This window comes from Rhinopithecus bieti, unplaced genomic scaffold, assembly GCF_001698545.2.
Source record: "Rhinopithecus bieti isolate Rb0 unplaced genomic scaffold, ASM169854v2 scaffold_1014, whole genome shotgun sequence".
NCBI classification, from domain to species: domain Eukaryota; kingdom Metazoa; phylum Chordata; class Mammalia; order Primates; family Cercopithecidae; genus Rhinopithecus; species Rhinopithecus bieti.
The window spans coordinates 1941262-1964191 of record NW_016803499.1 but is presented as its reverse complement, the minus strand read 5'-3'; the positions used below and the strand labels follow the sequence as shown (position 1 = coordinate 1964191).

The following is a 22930-nucleotide window of genomic DNA, read 5'->3' as shown; positions in this document are numbered from 1 at the left end:
TCTGTTTCACAAAATTAAGTTTATAAATATTTCTCCACTGTACAAAGTTCTCCCAGCCCTGCCCACCCCATCACTGTTCACATTCCTCATGTTTTTAAAATCCCAATTATATTTATTTTTTAAATCATAAAATATATTTTTTTCTTTGTTCATATTTAAAACTATTTACAGAGGCACAGAGAAGCCGGAGTGGCCCGGCCGAGGTCAGGATGAGTCCGTGCAGGGGACGGAGGGGCGGGAAGAGGTGGAAGTAGCTCCTCTCGGTGGCGGGCGAGGGCGGGCAGCTGTCCTCTGCCGACATGTACTGGCTGTGGGGCGTGGGTGGGGGCGGGTAGGGGTCTGAGTCCGAGTTCAAATCCAGGTAGTACTTGCTGGCCTTCCAGCGGCTGGTGCTGTAGTCACTGTCACACACGTCGGTGCTGCAGGGTGTCGTGGGGGGCGCCATTCCTCGAATGATGTAGGGCCTGAAAGGGACACACACAGAGGATTGGGATCTGGTAGGCACATCCGTCCTGGTGGGCACAGCAGCCCTGGGGCTGTGAACGGGAAAGGCCTGTCCACTGGCCAGCTCCAGAAAATGCAGGCCTGACTCTGGACCCACCCCGCTGTGTGGCCGGGGCTCATCACTTGCCCTCTCTAAGCCTCAACTGCCCCACCTCTACCATGGGCATGCCCGCACCTGCCCTGCAGCCTGCCAAGCCTGGGCCCTGGCAAGGCTGCCTCTGAGGAGAACGAGGCCTCCAGAGCGTGCTAGCTGACCTTGGCCAGGAACTTTCTTGACCTCTCTGAGCTTTAGTTTCTCATTAATAAAAGTGAGGGATTAAATAGTACCCATTTCAAAAGTGAAGGATACATGAGATTCTGCCTGGAAAGTGCTAAAAACAGTGCCTGACAAAACAGGAAACTGGACAACTGTTCCCCTAACATTGTTACTGTAAGTGTTGGCAAGGGATATGGTTTGGCTGCGTCCCGAACCCAAACCTCACCTTGGACTGTACTCCCATAATCCCCACGTGTTGTGGGAGGGACCCAGGGGGAGGCCACTGAATCACAGGGGTGGTTCCCTCGTACTGTTCTCGTGTCAGTGAATAAATCTCACTAGACTTGATGGTTTGATAAGGGGAAACCCCTTTCGCTTGGTTCTCATGCTCTCTCTTCCCTGAGGCCATGTAAGATACGACTTGCTCCTTCTTGCCTTCTACCGTGATTGTGAGGCCTCCCCAGCCGTGTGGAACTGTGAGTCCATTAAACCTCTTTCCTTTATAATCACCCAGTCTCAGGTATGTCTTTATTAGCAGCGTGAGAACAGGCTAATACAGCAACCAATGGGCCTGGAATGCTCCCATCCTGAGTTCAAGCAACCTGACTCGCGAGATGGCTCCTGACCTCCCATCCTCCCAGAGGCTGCCTGCACCCAACTGTGGCCCAGAAACACTGCATCCTACTGTGTGAGTCCAGACTTGGAACCGTGGTGTGTTTAGGAGCCCCTGTCCTGTCACAGAGGGGCTTGCAATGGGTGGGAAGGTGCAGCCAACACCTCGTGTTGAGAAAAGCGCAGCAGGATACTCCTCCTGGGGCCCAGCTACTGCGAGTTCAGGCGGTGGGGAGGGAAGCTGTCTCCACGGTGGGGGCCAGAGCAGGACAACAGGAGCAAAGGCAGGAGGTGGGACAGGGGCCTGGTGAGACTGGCCTGCCCAGGGTGGATGTGACCATTCTGGAGACAGTGGTCCGTAAGGCTGCGGGGACAGACTGTGACAGTTTGATATAATACTGAGGCATCAGGGAGGTGGTCGGACCCTGAGGGGGATGGAAATGGAGGCCGCAGTTCCGGCTCCCCAGCCAGGCCTGGGAGTTCGTGGAAATGGCCACTAGGTGGCAGGCGGCACCACACTCAGGAGGCCCTGCTGCTCCAGGGACCCAAGCAACGAGGCCCGTGTGGCCCTGAGGTGGCCTGGCCCAGGCCCAACCCATCCCACCCCATCACCCCGGGGGTGGGGCCTGGTGCAGCTGGCAGGTGGGCCTTGTTGGCTAACACCACCGGGTTAAAGGTCAGGAGGCTCACCCCGCCCATCCCAGGCTCTGATCCAGCCCCTGCGGAAACCAGCACATCGGGGTCGCACTTCTCCAAACTCTCAGTTGCCCCTCCCCAAGCAGGGAGGTGAGGCCTGTGACCCCAACATGGGGAGCCGGGGGCTGGTGTCTGGCTGAACAGCCCCGCTGGCTTCCCGGGCTCAAACAGGCCACTGTGGCAAGTGAGCTGCCCGGATCATCCTGGTGACGTCACACGATTAGGGGTCCACAGTGGGTGCTGCAGCAGCCTTCACAGACTTGTCCCGTCCTAAGAGGACCGAGCCACCAAGAGGGGGCATCTCAATGGCTAGGGTTCCACAGCTGGCCTCAAACATACAGTTGCACCCTGGAGCCCAAGTCCCCGGCCCCTCGACTCCACAGCCATCTCCCGGCTTAAAGGTAACCCCCACAGGAACAAGTTGAAGAGCAGCTCAGAACGCAGGGCTCTGCTGGTTTCTGAACCCAACACACAGTCCCCGCTGGGTGCATCTGGGGAGGCAGCCTAGCAGGGTCGGCAGAGCAGAGGGCGGCAGGGCTGGGCCCAGCACCTGCCCACTAGACCCCAGAACCCCTCACCAGTGGCATGGGGATAAGGCCCCTCCACCATGGGCTGGCGGGAACCCAACGGCCATGGAGGGCTGTGGGGGACGTCCTACCTGTACGGTCTCGCGGTGGCCGGAATGTTTGAAGAGTAGAACATGTCCATGTTGTACAGGGAGGGGTCCGTGGCCGGGGAGGGCGGCGGGTTCAGGATCTGAGGAGAGCCAAGCCAGGGTGACCCAGAGCCTCGCCAGCCTGGGCCTCTCTTCCTTCCTCCCACACCTCTTGGGCTTTCCTTGCAGGGAGGGCTTCTGGACCCCTGCTTCCCAGGACCCCTTCCTCTGGCCAGCTGGCGAAACTTGGGGATGGGAGGGGAGGCAGCAGCCACCTGCCCCGAAGGTCGTCTCAGTGAGAGGCAGAAGGAACCCCGCACCCTTCCGAGTGCCTGCCTTGTGACCAGGTGCTGGGCTGCGAAGGCGGGGACGGGACTTCGGTCAGTCCCCTTTGTGGCCGGCCCCCAGCAGGCGGAGATGTCCCCACAGGCCCTGAGTGTCCCCCACACCAGTGAGCACCTCACCAGGCTCCTCAGGGACCTTCCCAGGAACCCTCCTTCTGACCTTTCCTCCTGCCCCTCCTCTCTCCATCGCGCACAGTCTAACTCCTGCAATGACACCCTTGTTCCGAACATTCAGGGGCCCTGTGTCCCTGCTGCAGCCCTGACCCACACACGGAGGTCGCCACACTGAGGGAGGGGCCGCGGCCCCACTCCAGACAACGACACCCCCTTCACAAGGGCCTGTGCTGGCACCAGCCCCAAAGCTGAGATAGTAAATAGACAAATTCACCATGTGAACCTGCCCTCCAGGGCCGGGCAGCACACAACAGCCCTCCAAAGGAATGAAGGGACCCCGGGCCCACACACCCACACAGGTCTGCACCTTCCACAAGGGCCACTGACGGCACCCCAACCCAACATGCAGCTTCCCAAAGCGTGCAGGGCTTATATGGGTCTCCAAGGCCATCCTGGAAAGGATACAGCCAGATCTGAGCTCCTGCGGAGTAATGGGAAGGGAACTGTCAGCTATGCCCGGAGGGACTCGGTTCTCCCAGGCCCCCCAGGGTGGTACAAGAGCACAGCCTGTCCCGCCAGACAGACCCAGGTGAAGTCCTATTTCACCACCTTCCAGCTGCAGCAGGATCCCCGGGGAAGGAATTTACCTGTCTCAGTCTCAGTTTCTTCATCTTTAAAATGGGCTCAACCTAGCACTTTGGGAGGCCCAGGCAGGGGTCAGAGGTCAGGGGTTAGAGACCAGCCTGGCCAACATGGTGAAACCTCGTCTCTACTAAAAATACAAGAATTAGCCAGGCGTGGTGGCGGGCACCTGTAGTCCCAGCTACTTGGGAGGCTGAGGTGGGAGAATCCCTTGAACCCAGGAGGCAGGGGCTGCAGTGGGTCGAGATCGCACCACTGCACTTCAGCCTGGGTGACAGAGCGAGACTGTGTCTCAAAAAATAAATTTAAAATTAAATGAAATCATACAATCAAGTGATAAAACGGGCTCGAGAAGGCCTGCTTCCTGGGGCTCTCCTGATGGCTGCTGAGTAGCCTCTGGGGAGTGCCCAGGCCCTTCCCCTGCCCTTTAGGAAGCAGCACTGGGCCCTGCTCTTTCTGGGGAGGGTCCTCTTTGGCCCAGAAAGCCAGCCTGGCTCTTTCTCAGGATTTGACCCCAACATCGGGAGGGCATGAGACTGGAGGCGCTGGGGAGGGTGCTTCAAAGCAGAGAGCAGGCAGGGAGGCAACAGAAAGGGCTTCGTGCAGCTACCCAAGCCCCAGCCTATGGGGTCTGTTTCCACCTCTTCCCATGAACTTGATCAGACCTGGTTTCTCTCCCACATCCCAAGGCAGTTTGAGATTCTGCCCAAATCTGCACTGGGCAGATTTCCGGCAAGATCCACCAGTGCAGTGCCTCGGCAACGTCTCAGATATCCAGTGAATCACGGCCATGCCCTCTTCAATGAGGACTGGATCTCAGCCCAGGGTGGGGGGTGGGGAAGCTCCACCTCGGCTCCTCTGCTATTCCTGCGTTGTCGTCGTTGTTTTGACTGTGTCTCACTCTGTCGCCCAGGCTGGAGTGCAATGGCGCGATCTCGGCTCACTACAACCTCCGCCTCCCAGATTCAAGTGATTCTCCTGCCTCAGCCTCCCGAGTAGCTGGGATTACAGGCATGTGTCACTACGCCTGGCTAATGTTTTTGTATTTTTAGTAGAGATGGGGTTTCACCATGTTGGCCAAGCTGGTCTCGAACTCCTGACCTTAGGTGATCCGCCCACCTCGGCCTTCCAAAGTGCTGGGATGACAGGCGTGAGCCAATGCACCTGGCCTATTACTGCATTCTTAGAGTTCTGTGTACACCTCACTGTTCAATTCCTGCTATTCCAGTCCCTGGTAATAAGCCTGTAGACGGAACTTTCTCTGTTCAAATTCTTACAGAGTTTCTGCCTCCTGATAGACCCCAACTAATTCACGCCACCCAGAAGCCAACAGCAAAGAAACAAGCTGGATGCCCACCTTGCTCATCAAATCTAATTATATCGCAGAAGAATTAAAGATGTGAATGTAAAATGAGAGGAGGAGGACATTAAGAAAGAGAGTGTGAAAATAAGTTGTTTTTTATGATCAGAGTAAGGAAGGCCTTTCTGAGCATAACAACAACAAAAATACAGACACACACACCCCCACACCATAAAAGAGGAGATTGATAATGTCCTTTTTTTTTTTTTTTAGACAGAGTCTCACTCTGTCACCCAGGCTGGAGTGCAGTGGTGTGATCTCGGCTCACTGCAACCTCCATCTCCTGCATTCAAGCAATTCTCCTGCCTCACCCTCCCAAGTAGCTGGGACTACAGGCGCCCGCACCACCACGCCTTGCTAATTCTGTATTTTTAGTAGCGATGGGGGTTCACCACGTTGGTCAGGCTGGTCTCGAACTCCTGACCTCAAGTGATCCACCCGCTTCGGCCTCCCAAAGTGCCGGGATTACAGGCGTGAGCCACCAGCACCAGCCGAGATTGATACTTGCATCATATAAATGGTAAAACATACCATAACCCAAACCAAAAGACACAAAACTGGGAAACAAATATTTTCAACATATATTGCAGGCTCTGGGCCAATTTCCATAGTCTATCTGTATCTAAAGAGACCTCACAAATGAATAAGAGTATCAACAACCCAATAGAAGAAGGACTTTGCACAAACCCTTCTGAGAAAAATAAAATGACAAAAGTTCCTTTTTTTTTTTTTGAGAGAGTCTCACTCTCTCACCCAGGCTGGAGTGCAATGGCGTGATCTCAGCTCACTGCCACCTCTGCCTCCCATGTTCAAGCAATTCTCATGCTTCAGACTCCCGAGTAGCTGGGATCACCATGCCTGGCTAATTTTAAAATTTTTACTAGAGACAGGGTTTCTCCATGTTGGTCAGGCTGGTCTCGAACTCCTGGCCTGCCTCAAGCGATCCTCTCACCTCAGTCTCCCAAAGTGCTGAGATTACTGCTGCGAGCCATCACGCCAGGTCCAAAGGTTCTTAAACACATAAAATGATGCTTGACATCATTCATAACAAAATACATATAAATGAAGATCTCAGCATGATACCATTTTTACTCTATATTAGACTGGTGGAGAGAAACGGTGCCAGGGATAGTTTTACCAGTGTGGCCCTCTGCTGAGAAAAGATGGACTGTCCCTTTCAGAGGGTCACTTGGCAAGAGTGGTTGAAATAGCCAAGGTTCAACCGCAGCAGGAGAGGCGACCCTGATGCCCTCCAGTGGGGGCCCAGCCACGCCTGACAAGGAGCGCTGTTCAGACACAGAGCGCTGTGACAGCTCTGCCCTCGAAGCAGAACAAACTTCAGGGTGCAGGGGAAGCAGAGTAGAAGGTGGTCGTGAGTTGGACGGCCTGGCCCCACGGCCTACTGACCGAACGACCCAGGCCAGTGGTTCATGCTCAGTTCTTTGGCCTCCTTGTTGCAAAATGAGGAAAACAACAGCACCTCCTCCCGGAGATGGGTTACGGTAGAGTTCTAAGGCAGGGTGCACACGGCAGCTGGGAGCCTCCAAAATGCTCAGAACACCAGCTTTTACACATCGTTAGCAGCAAAAGGCAAGGTTCAATGTTGACTCTTCAGATGCTATGTTTTGGGCTTACAAAAACACACGTCAGCCCAGGCACAGTGGCTCATGCCTGTAATCCTAACACTTTGGGAGGCTGAGGCTGGAGGATCACTTTAGCTCAGGAGTTCAAGAGCAGCCTAGGCAATATAGTAAGGCCTCACCTCTACAAAAAATTTAAAAATCAGCCTGGCATGATGGTGCACTCCTGCCGTCCAAGCTACTTGGGGGGCCGAGACGGGATAATTGCTTGAGCCCAGGAGTTTGAGGCTGTAGTGAGCTGCGATTGTGCCACTGCGCTCCCACTGGGTGACAGAGCGAGTCTGTCTCAAAAACAAACAAAAACACTTACGTCAATCTGAAGAAGGTCAAAGGATCGTATCAGTATCTTGCTTACGATAGGCATGAAAGTCATGCAAGATGGCAGCACTGGGAAACCAGGCAGAGGATAAATAGTCTGTGCTATTTCTCACAACTGCATGTAAATCTACAATGATCTTTTGGCTGGGAAAACAAAGTCCACGCTCTTGTATGCTTGCATGTGTACAGATGACCCCTGGGGGGACACAGAAGAAACATACCACAGGAGGCCACGCCTCCAGGGGAGTCCTGCTTGGCGCCATGGGGAGCAGGGTCTCTTTGGACTGCAGGCTTTTCTGTACCTTTTTAATTTTGCACCATGAACAAATATTTAATGGATGCAAAATAACTTTGCTAATTTAAAAACAGCTGGCTTCACGCAGAGTTTCTTTTAGGGGTAGGAAAATGTTCTAAAATTAACTGTGGTGAGGGTTGCACGCATCTGTGAATACACTAAAACCCACTGAATTGTACATTTTTTTTTTTTTTTTTTTTTTTTTTGTGACGGAGTTTCGCTCTGTCGCCCAGACTGGAGTGCAGTGGCCGGATCTCTGCTCACTGCAAGCTCCGCCTCCCAGGTTTACGCCATTCTCCTGCCTCAGCCTCCCGAGTAGCTGGGACTACAGGCGCCCGCCACCTCGCCCGGCTAGTTTTTTGTATTTTTTAGTAGAGACGGGGTTTCACCATGTTAGCCAGGATGGTCTCGATCTCCTGACCTCGTGATCCGCCCGTCTCGGCCTCCCAAAGTGCTGGGATTACAGGCTTGAGCCACCGTGCCCGGCCTTGTACACTTTTTTAAGTGGGTGAGTTGTATGGTTAAACAATAAAGGGATTTTAAAAAATAGCTGGCTGGTCAGTGCCATCTCTTTGCCTTATAAGAGCCTCCCAGCTCCCAAGGGAGAACAGAAAAGAAGAATCCCTGAGCCTCCTGCTGTGTGCACGGGGACCCTGCTCTGGTTCTTGGCACTCTTGGCTGGTTAAGTTGGGTTGCAGCAGCAGGAGCAGAGGACAGTGGGTGTTTAAACTCTCGGCTTCTGGCTCCCAGCTCCCTTTGTCCCTAAACACAGCCAGGCCCTGGGGCCTCCGCAACACTCAGTTCCTATCCAGGAAACCAAGGATAACCCTCTTCTGCTCCTTCCTTCCCAGGGCCCACCACAGTCAGGTGCCATAAGAGGACAATACCCCAGGCCACGTGGCTCACGCCTGTAATCCCAGCACCTCGGGAGGCCGAGGTGGGAGCATCACTCGAGTCCAAGAGTTTGAGACCAGCCTGGGCAATACAGTGAAACTTTGTCCTACAAAAAATGTAAATACTAGCTGGGCATGGGGATGCATGCGTGCAGTCCTAGCTACTTAGAGGCTGAGATGGGAGGATTGCTTGAGACTAGAAGGTAGAGGCTGCAGTGAGCCATGATGACGCAACTGCACTCCAGCCTGGGTGACAGGCCGGGCACAGTGACTCATGTCTGTAATCCTAACACTCTGGGAGGCCAAGGCAGGTGGATCACCTGAGGTTGGGAGTTCAAAATCAGCCTGACCAACATGGATAAACCCCATCTCTACTAAAAATACAAAATAAGCTGGGCATGATGGCACATGCCTGTAATCCCAGCTACTAGGGAGGCTGAGGCAGGAGAATTGCTTGAACCTGCGAGGCAGAGGTTGCGGTGAGCCGAGATCATTGCACTCCAGCCTGGGCAACAAAAGTGAAACTCCATCTCAAAAAAAAAAAAAAGAAAAGAAAAGAAAAAGAAAAAAGAAGACAAGACCTCAGATGTGAGGGACACCCAGAAGGGTGGGAGGAACCAGCCCTGGCAAGGAGGCGCTCACTGGTGAGGCCCCAGAGGAAGCGGAAGGGGGCTGGCCTCGCCTTAGGGGTATACAGCTGCAGGAACAAATGAAAAGCAGACAAAGCATGGTCAGGCACGGTGGATCACGCCTGTAATCCCAACACTTTGGGAGGCCGAGGTGGACAGATCACGAGGTCAGGAGATCGAGACCATCCTGGCTGACAGGATGAAACCCCGTCTCTACTAAAAATACAAAAGATTAGTTGGGCGTGGTGGCGGGCACCTGTGGTCCCAGATATTTTGGAGGCTGAGGCAGGAGAATGGCGTGAACCTGGGAGGCGGAGCTTGCAGTGAGCTGAGATGGCGCCACTGCACTCCAGCCTGGGCAACAGAGCCAGACTCCACCTCAAAAAAAAAAAAAAAAAAAGCATACAAAGCATGTCAAGTCAGTCCCCTCTGTTTACACACAAGGGTTCACATCCAGGGACCAAGCTCGCCTCGGCACCCCGGGACTGTGCTCCCAGAAACGGGGGTTCTCCTCAGCCAGTCCCAAGGATCCTGGAGGGCGTCCACAGTTTCTTCTCCTCACAGTTATTTCACTCAGGGCGTGGCTCAGCTGGAGTCAGCCCCTCACCCTGCCAAAAACTTTGGGGAGGCCATGAAAATCACCCTGTGTTTGTCACGCACAAAACCATCCAGCTGTTTTCCAGGAAGCAGCCAGCCCTGGGTGGGAGAACAGGGTGTTTGTGGTGTTTGTGGAGGGGTCGCGTGGGGAAGCTCACAGACGGCAGACAGGCCTGGTGCAGGCGGCCATCGATGGGCTGGGCTGTGCCGAAGAGACGGCCGCTGACATGGCCCAACAGCCACTCTAGGAGGTGGATTTGGGTAAGATTTTGGCTCTTTCTATTTTTGTGTGGTTTTCAGATTATCCACAGTCAACAATGTCATTAAAGAAGAAAGCAGAAGGGTTTGGAGAGGGAAGAAAGCAAGCACGCCTCAGAGGCGGAGGGACAGCCCCCAGGAACCTGAGAAGCCTCCCCTGGCCAGCCCTGATGGTGGGAGGGGCCCCCAGCCCCGGCCCGCCCCACCCCGGCCCCACCCCTCACCGGCGGGTACAGCGTGGCCTTCGTGCTGGACGAGCTGCTGGACGACGCCCCTGTGACGTGGTTGCGGTCGTAGAGGGGCACCCCGCCCCGGCCCCCCATCAGGCTCACGGAGCTCATCATGGACTTTCCACACGCAATGCCTGGCAGGGAAGGGACAGGGGTTCAGGTGGCTTCGAGGCTCTGCCAAGCCACTCCACAGACACAGGGCACTCTCCTCGGCTCCCGCTACCCACGAGACCCAGACTAGGGCGGTGTGTCCTGTTGCAGATGTGCTCCGCTCCCTGAGCCGCAGCCAAAGGCCTTTCTGGCCACTACTAGGGTAAGCTCTCCGGGGCTCATCTGTGAAACAGGAGACACATGGCACCTCCCCCAAGGGGCCTGCAGCTGGGACTGGGAACCCAGGAGGGGTAGCGTAGAGCCCGCCAGGAACAGACAGGGCCCCGGTCTCTGGGGGCTGCTGCGACTGTGACGGTACCACCACTGTGGACTTCCAGGAGCTCTTGAGAAGCCCGATAACCCCGCTCCCCAGAGAATCAGGTTACAGCTATACCCCACCATCCAACAGGCTCCCAGTGAGGCCGGCTTGGGGTGACAGTGGGACAGGACAGGGGAGAGGGAACTCAGGGCTGGGCGGGCAGAGGCAATCCTCAAGGTGGCCTGGAGCTGTGGGGGCACCTGCAGACCTCACAGGGCCTCTACCTTCTTAGAAGTACCATGGTCGCCCTGCGTTGTACTGTACAAACCAGCGTGGTGCGGCTCTGCAGTGAGGCTGCCCCGCCATCCACAAACACAGCCTGCACTCCTGGGCCACGCAGGAATTGTAACTGCTCAGCCACAAGTCCTGACTGCACTCAAGACAAAGCTGCTGTATGGTACAGAGTGACTCCTTCAGCTCCAGAGACAGCCCAGCTGCCCCCACATTCATTTCTAGGGGACATGAGGATTTGTGGACAACATAGCATATGTCCTATAGAATATGAAGGTCAAGTCCAAGGAGCTTCCTCCATACCTACAGTGCCAAAGGGCAGGTTGCTACCGCCATGCAGGCCTCTGTGTTGAAGGATTCTGATGCCAAGCACAGGCTCAGCGGGAAAGCCTGAATGCTGTGATCGATTAGCAATGTCTGCCACGTGCACCAGAGGGCCCAGGGTAGCACAGCCCTGCTCCACTCCCCAAAGCTGCCCAGACTACTCTCCTGCCTCCTCCAGGTTGTTCCGTATCTCAGGCTCCTTACCTGTGAAGGGGCCATGCTGGGAACCGCCTGGGGCTATGAAATTGAGGGGCACGTGTGGGGTCCCGCTGACATACTCGTGCGGGAAGGGCCCGTTGGCCCCCGCGTAGCGCTGGCACACCACGCGCTGGCACACAAAATAGACACCACCCATGACGAAGAGGGAGAGGATGATACCAATGACGGGCCCGATGGCACTGCTGTGGGCCGGGCTGTCGTCTGAGGGCGGCTTGGTGATTTCTGCCAGACAGAAAGAGGTGGCCAACATTAACCCCAAGGGAATGGCCCTCCTTGAGGACAGACACTGTGCACCCTGAAGAGGCTGGCTTTGCCACTGTTGGAGGGTGGGGAGAAAGTGGGGTAGCTGGGAGGCTAGGCCTGGGGAGCCTGGCCAACCTTAGGGCAACGCCTGCACAGCGTGCCCTCCTCCTCCTCCTCCGACCCCGGCCCCTGTCTGACTCCCCACAGCCCTCAACACATCCCTGGTATTCAGTCCTTCGCCCAGGGCCCTCGGTGGTGGCGGAAGTGAGCACACCCGGGCCAGCCCGGGTGATGTTGGTGAAAAAGCAAAGCCAGGTAGCCCCTGGTGTCACCCACCAGGCCACGGAAGGGGCAGGGCAGGGTCGGCTGGGTGGGCTCCTTGGGCCCACTCCACTATCAAGGCTGCCCATGGGGAGGTTTCCAGGCTCCACACTTAACTTTGGCGAAAGCCACATTCACTCTCCCACAGGGCTGACCCAGCGATCCCGAGGGCGTCGGTGCTGTCAGAGAAATGGGAGGAAGCGTCCCGGCTCTGGCGGCGAGGCCTGGCTGCGCATCAATAGCGCCCTCACAGCTGCGGCCCACGGCCATGCTGGAGGCCCAGGCACAGGCCTGTCAGACTAGGAACTTGCCCAGGAGAAGAGGCGACCCTTGGTGGCCCCACCACTGCCTTCAGGCCCCAAGCCTGACCTGGCATGAAGGTGCCAAAGGACACAGGGAGTCCCTTGAGGAAGCCCCCTTCTTCCCCCAACAGACTTCTCTCCCCACGGCAGCCAGAAGAGAAGAGCTCTCAGCCCAGGTCCCTCTGCAGCAGAGTGGCCATCCCAGACACAGTGACTCATTCCTACTTCCTATCTGAACTCAGCTCCCTTCCTGCCTGAATCAGACAACCTTTCAGGAGCCACTGCCTCCAGGAAACCTTCCCTGACTGCCTTGGCCTCCTATCCCCAGGCCCTATATCCATGACTGTACGGGTCATGCTATTTGAGGAGCGTTTGGAACGTTGTTATGTACACGGGTGTGCACATGACACACGTGCATATATGAACATTGCTCCTCCTCAGCCAGACAGTAAGCTGCCAGGGAACAGGATCACTGCAGCCCTCAGGGGTAATCCTGCTGACTGACAGACACTGCTGAGCAAGGTCCCGTGGGTGGGTGCGTGCTGCAGGCACCTGGGCACGGTCAGCCCCACCCGCCGAGGCGGACTCTGTAGCCACCGAGCCCATAGCTCAGTCTGTCCTCCTGGCTGCTGCCCTGGGAAAGGTTTCCCTGCCTCCCAGCTGCCTGAGTCTCCCACACAGCCCCCGGCCTCGCTGGAAAGGCACGTCCTCTCCCCTGGACCCCACCCTCCTCGGGGAACCCAGCCCGGACACCCCCTCCCTATCCCCCTCCCTATGCCAGAAGCTGGCTCACCACACATGAGCTCATCGGAACCGTCGATGCAGTCAGGGAAGGAGTCGCACTGCTGCTTGATGAGGACACACTGGCCGCTGGCACACCGAAACTGGTTGGGCAGGCAGATGGCTGCAAGGAGAGGCCACATACTTAGAGAGGCTGGAGGGTGCCCCCCAGCCCACCATGCGGGGCCCAGCCACCAAGGTCTGGTCTCTGAACAGAGAGCAGACAGATGGGATCCTTTCTAGGACCAGCGGGGAGTGGTCTAGTGCAGTCTCCACCCTCCCTCGATGACTCTGTGGCAAGGCCTATGCCATGTAGGGGGGGGACTGCCAGGGCTGAGACTCAACGCACCTCCTGCCCACCCCCCAGGAGGTATTTGTCAGGTGCCTACTGCAGGGAGGTCTGCACCAGGCAACCCCACCCAAGGCTCTACCAGGTTGTGGGGGTGGGTGCCAAGGAGAGGAATGGCCGCGAGGAGCCTCACCTCCCAAGAGTGGGGGCTGCAGAAGGCAGTGGTGCCCAGCAGAGCTTGGGGGGAGAGGAGGGAGCAGAACCCACTGGAGGTGCAGGCAGCCCACATGGGAGCAGTACGAGGCCACGGCCTCTGGCCAGGGAGGAAGAGCCAACCAGGGTGCTGACGGCTGCCTCCTCCCCTCCCAGACACCCACCCAGAGGGAGCCATAGCCACACCTGCCCCGGAGAACTTGCTCAGTTCCCCACCTGCCCTGCCCTGGGAACGGGAGATAAGGGGACCCTGTCCTTGTAATGGATGGAATAATTTTCTGGTAACCGAGCAGGGAAGAAAGCTTCTGGAATGGAGCATGGAGCCAGGGCCGGCATGACAGCCTGTCACCAGCACTGCGGGGCACACAGAAGGAGACGCTAGAGTGGAACGAGGGGGTTGAGACGGTTCCAATGTCTGCTCCTCCAAATCTCAACTGAAATGTGACCCTCACTGGGCGCAGTGACTCACATCTGTAATCCCAGCACTTTGAGCGGCCGAGGCGGGTGGGTCACAAGGTCAGGAGTTTGAGACCAGCCTGGCCAACATGGTGAAACCCCATCTCCATTGAAAATACAAAAATTCGGCCGGGCGCGGTGGCTCAAGCCTGTAATCCCAGCACTTTGGGAGGCCGAGACGGGCGGATCATGAGGTCAGGAGATCGAGACCATCCTGGCAAACACGGTGAAACCCCATCTCTACTAAAAAATACAAAAAACTAGCCGGGCGAGGTGGCGGGCGCCTGTAGTCCCAGCTACTCGGGAGGCTGAGGCAGGAGAATGGTGTAAACCCAGGAGGTGGAGCTTGCAGTGAGCTGAGATCCGGCCACGGCACTCCAGCCCGGGCGACAGAGCAAGACTCCGTCTCCCAAAAAAAAAAAAAAAAAAAAAGAAAATACAAAAATTCGCCGGGCATGGTGGTGGGCGTCTGTAACCCTAGCTACTCGGGAGGCTGAGGCAGAAGAATCGCTTGAACCCAGGAGGTGGAGGCTGCAGTGAGCCGAGGTCGCACCACTGCACTCCAACCTGGGCAACGAGATGAGATTCTGTCTCAAACAATAAATAAAATAAAATAAAGTAAAATAAAATTAAATTAAATTAAAAAAAATAAAATAAAATGTGACCCCAAGGTTGGAGGTAGGGCCTGGTGGGCACTGTGTGGGTCGTGGGAGCAGATGCCTGATGAATGGCTTGGTGCCCTCTCCGCAGTAGCGAGTGGGCTCTCACTGTGAGTTCACATAGGAGCCGGTTATTTAAAGGAGCCTGGCATCTCTTCTTAAGGTGAGGGCAAGAGGGAGAGGCTTTCTCTCTCTCTCTCTCTGTTGCTCCCTCTCTCACCGTGTGATGCACCCGCTCCCACTTCGACCTCCACCATGAGTCAAAGCTTCCTCAGACCTCACGAGAAGCTGGGCAGATGCGGGTGTCACACTGGTACCACCTGCCGAACCGTGAGCCAGATAGGCCTCTTTCCCTCACAATCTACCCGGCCTCAGGTCTCCTTCAGAGCAATGCAAATGGACACACACAGGGACAATTCTAACCACGGTTCCTGCAAGCTGGGCCAGGGTGCACAGCAGGGCTGGGGAAGCTCTGTCAAGGGCCAGACGTGAGGTCTGGGGCTTTGAAGGCTTGTAGGTCTCCAGTATAACCACTCAGTTCTCCTGCTTTTGGCATGAAAGCAGCCACAGACATTGTGTAAATGAATGAATGGGCATGGCTATGCGCCAAGAAAACTTCATTTATAAAAATAGGTGGCAGGCTGGATTTGGCCTCTGGGCCCTTAGTTTACCAGCCCCTAGTCCACAGCCTCCATCAAATTATCAAATGGTCAATGAGCTGGAAGGACTTAACCACTGTGCCTTTACAGAAAACATGCAGAGAGGCTACTCCCAGGCCCTTATCTTCTACAAATGTCTGCTCTTTGTGAATGAGGACGTAGGACAGTGGCCAGACCGCATGTGAATTACCTAACAGAGCCGGCGGCTCTGGGAGAGGGAGGGCATCAGAGCTCCTCAGCAGTCCTGGGCTCGTCCGTGGTGCTGACAACACGTGGCAGGCAACCAACCAAGCAGGTCATTCACAAAAGGAAAACTCAGGCCAGGCACGGTGGCTCACGCCTGTCATCCCAGCACTTTGGGAGGCCGAGGCAGGTGGATCATCTGAGGTCAGGAGTTCGAGACCAGACTGGCCAACATGGTGAAACCCCCGTCTCTACTAAAAATAAAAAAATTAGCTGGGCACGGTGGCAGGTGCCTGTAGTCCCAGCTACTCGGGAGGCTGAGGCAGGAGAATCGCTTGAACCCCGGAGGCAGAGGTTGCAGTGAGCCGAGATTACACCAGGACACTCCAGTCTGGGTGACAGAGCAAGTCTCTGTCTCAAAAAAAAAAAAAAAAAGGAAAACTCAGAGGGGACACAGAAGAGATTTGATTTGTTTCACTATCAAGATTTAAAGGAAGATCCTGCTAGTCAGAGAGGGCCCGGGATGCCTGAGCAAATCTCTTGATAACTCCTGATTCTCAGGTTGATAGAAACCACGCAGGCTTAAGCACTACCCCACAGACTGCTCAGTGGAGAAAGCGCTGTCTTTTGGGAGGGATTTACCAGGGTGTGAGCCATGGACCTCTGCCGCCCACCCTTGAATGTGTCTCAGGTTCCTGTGAAACTCCTGACCTAATGCAGGAAGATGAGACAGACCCTCACAGTCTGTCTTCAAGCCACACTACCTGGTGGGACAGGACGGATGGGACTGCAGAGTTTTCCTTGTTGGGCCTAAGAGACAGACCTGGTCATCTCCCTGCAAGCAAAAGTTTTTCAGAGCCCCTACTCCTGTGAGGCCGGAGGCAGCCCCAAGCTCCGTATCCCGGAGGGCAGGGCCAGGGTCTTGGCAGAGCCTTGACAGGGAGGGCCTCACCGTCACAGTCCGCCTCGTCTGAGCGGTCCTGACAGTCGGCCTCGCCATCGCAGCGCAGGCGCAGGTCCACACACTGGCCCCGCGCGCAGGGGAACTGGGCGGCAGAGCACACGGGGCAGCCCTCCTCGTCGCTCTGGTCGTCGCACTCGGGAAAGCCGTCACAGCGCCAGGCCCCGGGGATACAGTCGATCTCACCCGTGGCACATGCAAACTGGTCTGGGGAGCAGGTGGGCGGCTCTGGGGGAGGGACAGAGGAGAGCATCACACGCAGCCTCGCCCAGCAAAACCCAGGCCATAGCGTAACTGGGCTTCAAAGCAGAAGTCTATAGGGACTCAGCAAGGACTCCGCATCCCTGCCGTGCCCTGCCGTGCCCAGTGCTGCATGCGCACATCCTCCGTCGCTGCGGCTCCTGGGCGCCACCCCACCTCCAGCCCCAACCCAGAAGAGAGGCGGGGAGAATACACATTCGCTGCAAGAAGACACGCATCCGTCTGTTTTTCAGTGCAGAAGGGAAAGGGGGCTGACTAGGAATCAGAGCTTTAAGAAGCAGGCACTACACCAAATACAGCAGAAACACTCCAGGTGGGAAATTCGGCCTGGACTGGAGCAGTCCTTCCTCCTCCCCGCAACACACATCTGCTCAGCCACGCCTGAGTGCCCACCGCGCCCTCCTTGGGACCAGAGTGGCAGAAAGCAGGTGGTCAGCAGCCACACCTGCCACGGGTGTGGGATTGCTACAGAAGCAGGGTCAGGCCTCTGTGGTGGCCGGTGCGCCCACAGCAAGGCAGGAGCTGGCAGAGGACCAGTCAGCACGTCCCAGGCGCCTGCAGAAGATGGGAGAAGGCACAGGCAGGAGGGCCGAGGACATCCCCAGGGAGGGCGGTGAAGGGGAGGAGGGAGACGGTCATCAGAGGGTGGAGTGTGGTGAAGGGGAGGAGAGAGAGGATCATCGGAGGGTGGAGGCCACTTCCTACAGGTGACCATGGAGGCCATCCTGCCCCTCGGGGCTCCATGTCCTCAGTGTGGGCTGGGCATGCAGCAGCACTCATGGAACAGCAGAGTCCCAGGGGCTGGGGACACACAAATGCGGGGGCACTGGCACAGAGAAGCCAGAGGATCCCTTGGCTTCGAGGCGGCCCCTCATTTCCTAGGACTCCTCCCTCCCACTTTGTGCAGAAAATCACAGAAAACAGAGGCCGGCCTCAGGAGGGGATGCTGGGAAATTGGCCCAGGCCTCATCGAAAGGTAAGCAAAGCCCCTGTCAAGCTGAAATCTGATCAAGGAAAAAAGCATGGGTTTCAAGTTGTCACGTTGCACGCAAGCCTTTGGATGTTTGGAACCCCCAGGCCTTCCCCATGACTGCTGGGCTCACCCGAGTGACAGGGACTTTGGCATAAGGGAGGGGGCCTGATCAAAGATGAGAGCTCTCGGGAAATAAAAGGAAGCGGCTGTCCCCGCTGGGCTCAGCCATGGGAGGACACGCCAGAGTCAGCCCACGGCGGCTGAGAGGAGCCAATGACAGATGTCTGCAAGCTGTGCCTGGCCATGGGGGACACAGGGGGGCCAGTGGCTGGAGGGTGAGGGCAGTACAGGGCAGAACCGACATGTAGCCCAAGCCTCCCTCAGCAGCTGTGAAACCAAGAGCCTCTCAGCCTCCCAAAGCCTCCGACCTCGACTCTTAATCAGAAGCAGCCGCTGGGCACCGCAAGCTCCTGTGAGCTCTAGCTGGGACACTGCGGCCAGAGCCAGGGGTGCGCCCGGCTCAGGGAAGGGCTGAATGGGGATGATGGTGGCACTGCTGAAGTGACTCTGGCTGCCCCTTGCCCGGCCTGGCTCCTGCCACTATCAAAGGGTCCATGTCTGAGACCTCCGTGAGCCCCTGTCCTTCTGTGATCTCCCCAAAGAGGCCACAAGAGAATGACAAGCACCTGTGTGATAAATATATGTCTCTTGAGCCGTGAGGAAGAGGCCCTGAGTCCCCAAACCGGGAGGGCCAGGGCCCGGGCCAAGGGGCGGTGGACGGAAGGGCATGGCCTCTGGCATGGAGGCCCAAGGCTGCAGTTGGTGCAGCGTTCTGAAGGCCCCGTCTCTTGGCCAGGGCAATTTGGGCATCAGTGGGAGGTGCACAGACACCCTCGGGTTGCAAATCCACCCGAGCTTTTGGGCTATAACTTGGAGAAAAACTGCCAGGAAGCTCAGGAGGGGGACAGTCACAAAACTGTCCCCTCTGCTTATGGCCAAACTCGAGGTGTGAGGCAGCACCCCGCGGTCCTACTCCCCGAGCTCCTGGGCCGGGGCCAGTCTCTCCAGGAACAAGACAAGCTGCTAAACAGAACCAGCACTCTGGGCGTGGTGGCTCACGCCTGTGATCCCAGTACTTTGGGAGGCTGAGGTGGGCAGATCACCTGAGGTCAGGAGTTCAAGACCATCCTGGCCAACATGGTAAAACCCCATCTCTACTGAAAATACAAACATTGGTCACGTGTGGTGGCAGGAGCCTGTAATCCCAGCTACTTGGGAGGGTAAGGCAGGAAAATCGCTTGAACCCAGGAGGTGGAGGTTGCAGTGAGCCAAGATCACACCATTGCACTGCAGCCCGTGTGACAAAAGTGAGACTCCATCTCAAAAAAAAGAAAAATAAAAGGTGCAAAGCCAGCGTGTGCTGCTGTCTGCTGTGTGTAGGATGAAGCTGAACCCTGAGGAGCTCCCACGGGAGAAGGGGAGCTGAGCAGAGCACAGAACCAACAGGTCCAAGGCCACCTGGAGGCACGGGGTATAGGACAGAAAGCCCTGGACAGGCTTCACTGTAGTGAGGATTCAGATGGTCACTTTATTACTAATGCCACGCCCACGGCATAGCAGCTGGCATTCCTGTACATCACGTGTCAGAACCCAGGTGGAGTGCTCTGTTACTTCATGCCCATGACAGCCTGCCAGGGTAAGTGCTCTCAATTTCACAGAGGAGGAAGGGGAGGCTCAGAGTGGGTCAGGCACCAGCCAGGGAAGTGACAGAGCCAGGATTTGAACCCTGGCCTCTTTGGCCCTAAAGCCCATGTTCTTCACTACCCCACTCTCCCACCAGTAGCACCAGGAAGCCCAAGCGGGAGAAGAGGATCAAGGGTAGAAGGAGAGAAAAAGATAGAACTACTAGGATAAATAAACAAATCCACCATTAGAGTTGGAGACTCCACACCCCTGTCAATAACTGACAGCACGAGCAGGCGGTCAGGAAGGAAGATATAGACAACCTGATGAGCACTATCCATCAACTGGATCTAACTGATGTTTCTAGAACACTCCACCCAACAACAGCAGAATCCACATTCTTTTCAAGAGTACACAGAACATTCACCAAGATAAACCACATGATGCTGGGTGATAAAACACACCTAATGGCCAGGCGCGGTGGCTCAGGCCTGTAATCCCGGCACTTCGGGAGGCCGAGGTTGGTGGATCACGAGGTCAGGAGTTTGAGACCAGTCTGACCAACATGGTGAAACCCTGTCTCTACTAAAAATACAAAAATTAGCTGGGTATGGTGGCATGCACCTGTAATCCCAGCTACTTAGGAGGCTGAGGCAAGAGGATCACTTGAACCTGGGAGGCGGTGGTTGCGGTGAGCCAAGATCATGCCATTGCACTCCAGTCTGGGTGACAGAGTGAGACACTCTATCAAAAACAGAGCAAACACACACACACAAAAAAACAACAAAAACACCACACCCAACATATTTAAAATAGAAATTATACAAAATAAGCTCTCAGACTACAGTGGAATTAAATTAGCAATCAGTTGCAGAGAGACAGCTGGAAAAGCCCCAACTCTTTAGAAACTAAGCAACACTTCTGGCTGGGTGTGGTGGCTCAAGCCTGTAATCCCAGCACTTTGGGAGGCCGAGACGGGCAGATCACGAGGTCAGGAGATCGAGACCATCCTGGCTAACACAGTGAAACCCCGTCTCTACTAAAAAATACAAAAAAACTAGCCGGGCGAGGTGGCGGGCGTCTATAGACCCAGCTACTCGGGAGGCTGAGGCAGGAGAATGGCGTAAACCCGGGAGGCGGAGCTTGCAGTGAGCTGAGATCCAGCCACTGCACTACAGCCTGGGCGATAGAGCAAGACTCTGTCTCAAAAAAAAAAAAAAGAAACTAAGCAGTACTTCTAAATAACACATGAGCCAGACATGTCATCTCAGAAGTGTAAAAATATTCAAACTACCTGAAAATGAAAATATAACAAAATCTGTGAGATGCAGGAAATGCAGTACTTAGAGGAAAATTCATAGCACTGAATGCACATACTAGAAAAGAAAAGAGGACAAAGGAAGAGACAATCAGCTTTGGAAACTGGATGCCACAGGGACTGTGATTTTAAAAGGATGCCAGGCAGCAACCTGGCAGGCAGAGAATCAGGTACCTGTCCATCACCCCAACAGAGCACCCAGGTCACACCTACCTCCACAGGTCAGCAGGTTCTGCAGGAGCACGAGGTGGACCGGGCATGAGCACCGTGGTGTTCCATCACCCTTGGCAATACAGATGTGGGAGCAGCCACCATTGTCACGGGCACATGGGTGGGCTGCTGCAAGGACAAAACAAGGCAAACGGAGGTCAGGCTCTGCCTCTCACCTCAGAACCACAGCCTGGAGGGTAGGGGCCAAATGAGAACTCAGGAGAACTGGCCCTCCCGCAGGCCCTGTCTCTCTGGGAGGATCTTCCCACTTACTCCTCTTGGCAGCCTACAGAGTCTTCCTACTGACATGGAAATTGACACACAAATGGAGGCCAGAAACAGTTACAGAACTTGCTTGACATCACAGGCCAGCCTGTCTGCACCAGTCCTTACTATGCCCATGACCATCACTCTGAACTGCCCACTTGTCTCTCCTCCTCATCTACTTACTTTGAGACAGGGCCTCACTCTGTTGCCCCGGCTGGAGGGCAGTGGTGCGATCATGGCTCACTGTAGCCTTGATCTCTATGGGTCAAACAGCCCTCCTGCCTCAGCCTCCTGAGTGGCTGGGACTACAGGCATGTACCACCATGCCTGGCTTTTTTTTTTTTTTTTTTTTTTTGAGACAGAGTCTGGCTCTGTTGCCCAGGTTGGAGCGCAGTGGCATGATCTTGGCTCACTGCAACCTCCACCTCCCGGGTCAAGCGATTCTTCTGCCTCAGCCTCCCGAGTAGCTGGGATTACAGGCATGCGCCACCATGCCCAGCTAATTTTTGTATTTTTAGTAGAGATGGGGTTTCACCATGTTAGTCAGGCTGGTCTCGAACTCCTGACCTCGTGATCCGCCTGCCTCAGCCTCCCAAAGTGCTGGGATTACAGGCGTGAGGCACCACGCCTGGTTTTTTTTTTTTTTTTTACTTTTTGTAGAAACAGGGTCTTATCATGCTGCCTAGGCTGCTCTTAAACTCCTGGGCTCAAGTGACCCTCCCGCTTCAGCCTCCTACAGTGTTGAGATTACAGGCGTGAGCCACCGCACCTGGCCCTCTTCCCTTCTTTCATTGTATAAGGGGTTGCATAGCGCCCCTCAGAAAGATACACCCATGTCTTAAGGCGTAGAATCTGCGAACATAACCTTTTTTGGAAAAAGGGTCTTTGCAGGTTAAGGATCTCAAGACGAGGTCATCTTGGATGATTTGGGTGGGCCCTAAACCCAGTGACAAATGTCCTTGTAAGAGGCAACACAAACATGAAGAAGAGGTAAAGACGCAGACTACAAAGGAGATGGACACATCAAGATAGGCAGAGGCTGAGGCGGTGCATCCACAAGCGTGGAGCACCTGCACCCAGAGCACTGGAAGGGCCAAGAAACAGATCCTTCCTGGAGCCTCCAGAGGAAGCACAGCCCTCCCAACAGCCTGGTTGCGGGCTTCTGGCCTCCAGCACGTCGGGGGAATCCATTTCTGTTGCTTTAAGCCATCCAGTTTGTGGTAATTTGTTACAGCAGCCGTGGGACACTAATACACATGGGAATTAAAATAGCAAATGGTGCCAGGCACCGTGGCTCACGTCTATAATCCCAGCACTTTGGGAGGCCGAGGCGGGTGGATCACCTGAGGCTAGGAGTTCAAGATCACCCTGGGCAACATGGTGAAAACCCGTCTCTACTAAAAATACAAAAAATTAGCCTGGTATGGTGGTGGGCGCCTATAATCCCAGTTACTTGGAAGGCTGAGATAGGAGAATCGCTTGAACCTGGGAGGCAGAGGTTGCAGTGAGCCGAGATCGCACCACTGCACTCCAGCCTGGGTGCCAAAAGTGAAACTCTGTCTCAAAAAATAAATAAATAAAATAAAATAAAATAGCAAATGGACCAAGTCCCTGGGAACTCGCGTTATTCTATCCAGTTAACCAAATGTGTCCAACATCCCAACAATGGGAGGAAGAGGAGGCAGCCTGGAGGGAGAGCTGGCCACTCCCAGGTGGAAGAAATGACAGAAGACACTCTGCTCCCCGCTCCACCCAGAAACACTTCACAGTGTCCCTCCTCAGTCTCAAGGATTAGGTGCTTGGTTTTTTTGAGATAGGGTCCCTTTGTCACCACCACCACCCGCCCTTTTTTTTTTTTTTTTTTGG

General features: G+C 55.4%; 1 protein-coding gene across 1 annotated transcript in view; it reads right to left on the bottom strand.

The window, feature by feature from the left end:
* LRP5 (LDL receptor related protein 5) overlaps positions 1-22930 on the bottom strand; it is a 52164-nt gene continuing 29234 nt past the window's right edge. Inside the window, 8 exon segments of the mRNA XM_017886655.1 lie at positions 1-235; positions 237-464; positions 2727-2824; positions 10038-10177; positions 11272-11508; positions 12946-13056; positions 16344-16580; positions 20801-20926. Of these exon segments, the coding sequence (XP_017742144.1) occupies positions 205-235; positions 237-464; positions 2727-2824; positions 10038-10177; positions 11272-11508; positions 12946-13056; positions 16344-16580; positions 20801-20926 (1208 nt within the window). The 3' untranslated portion in view covers positions 1-204.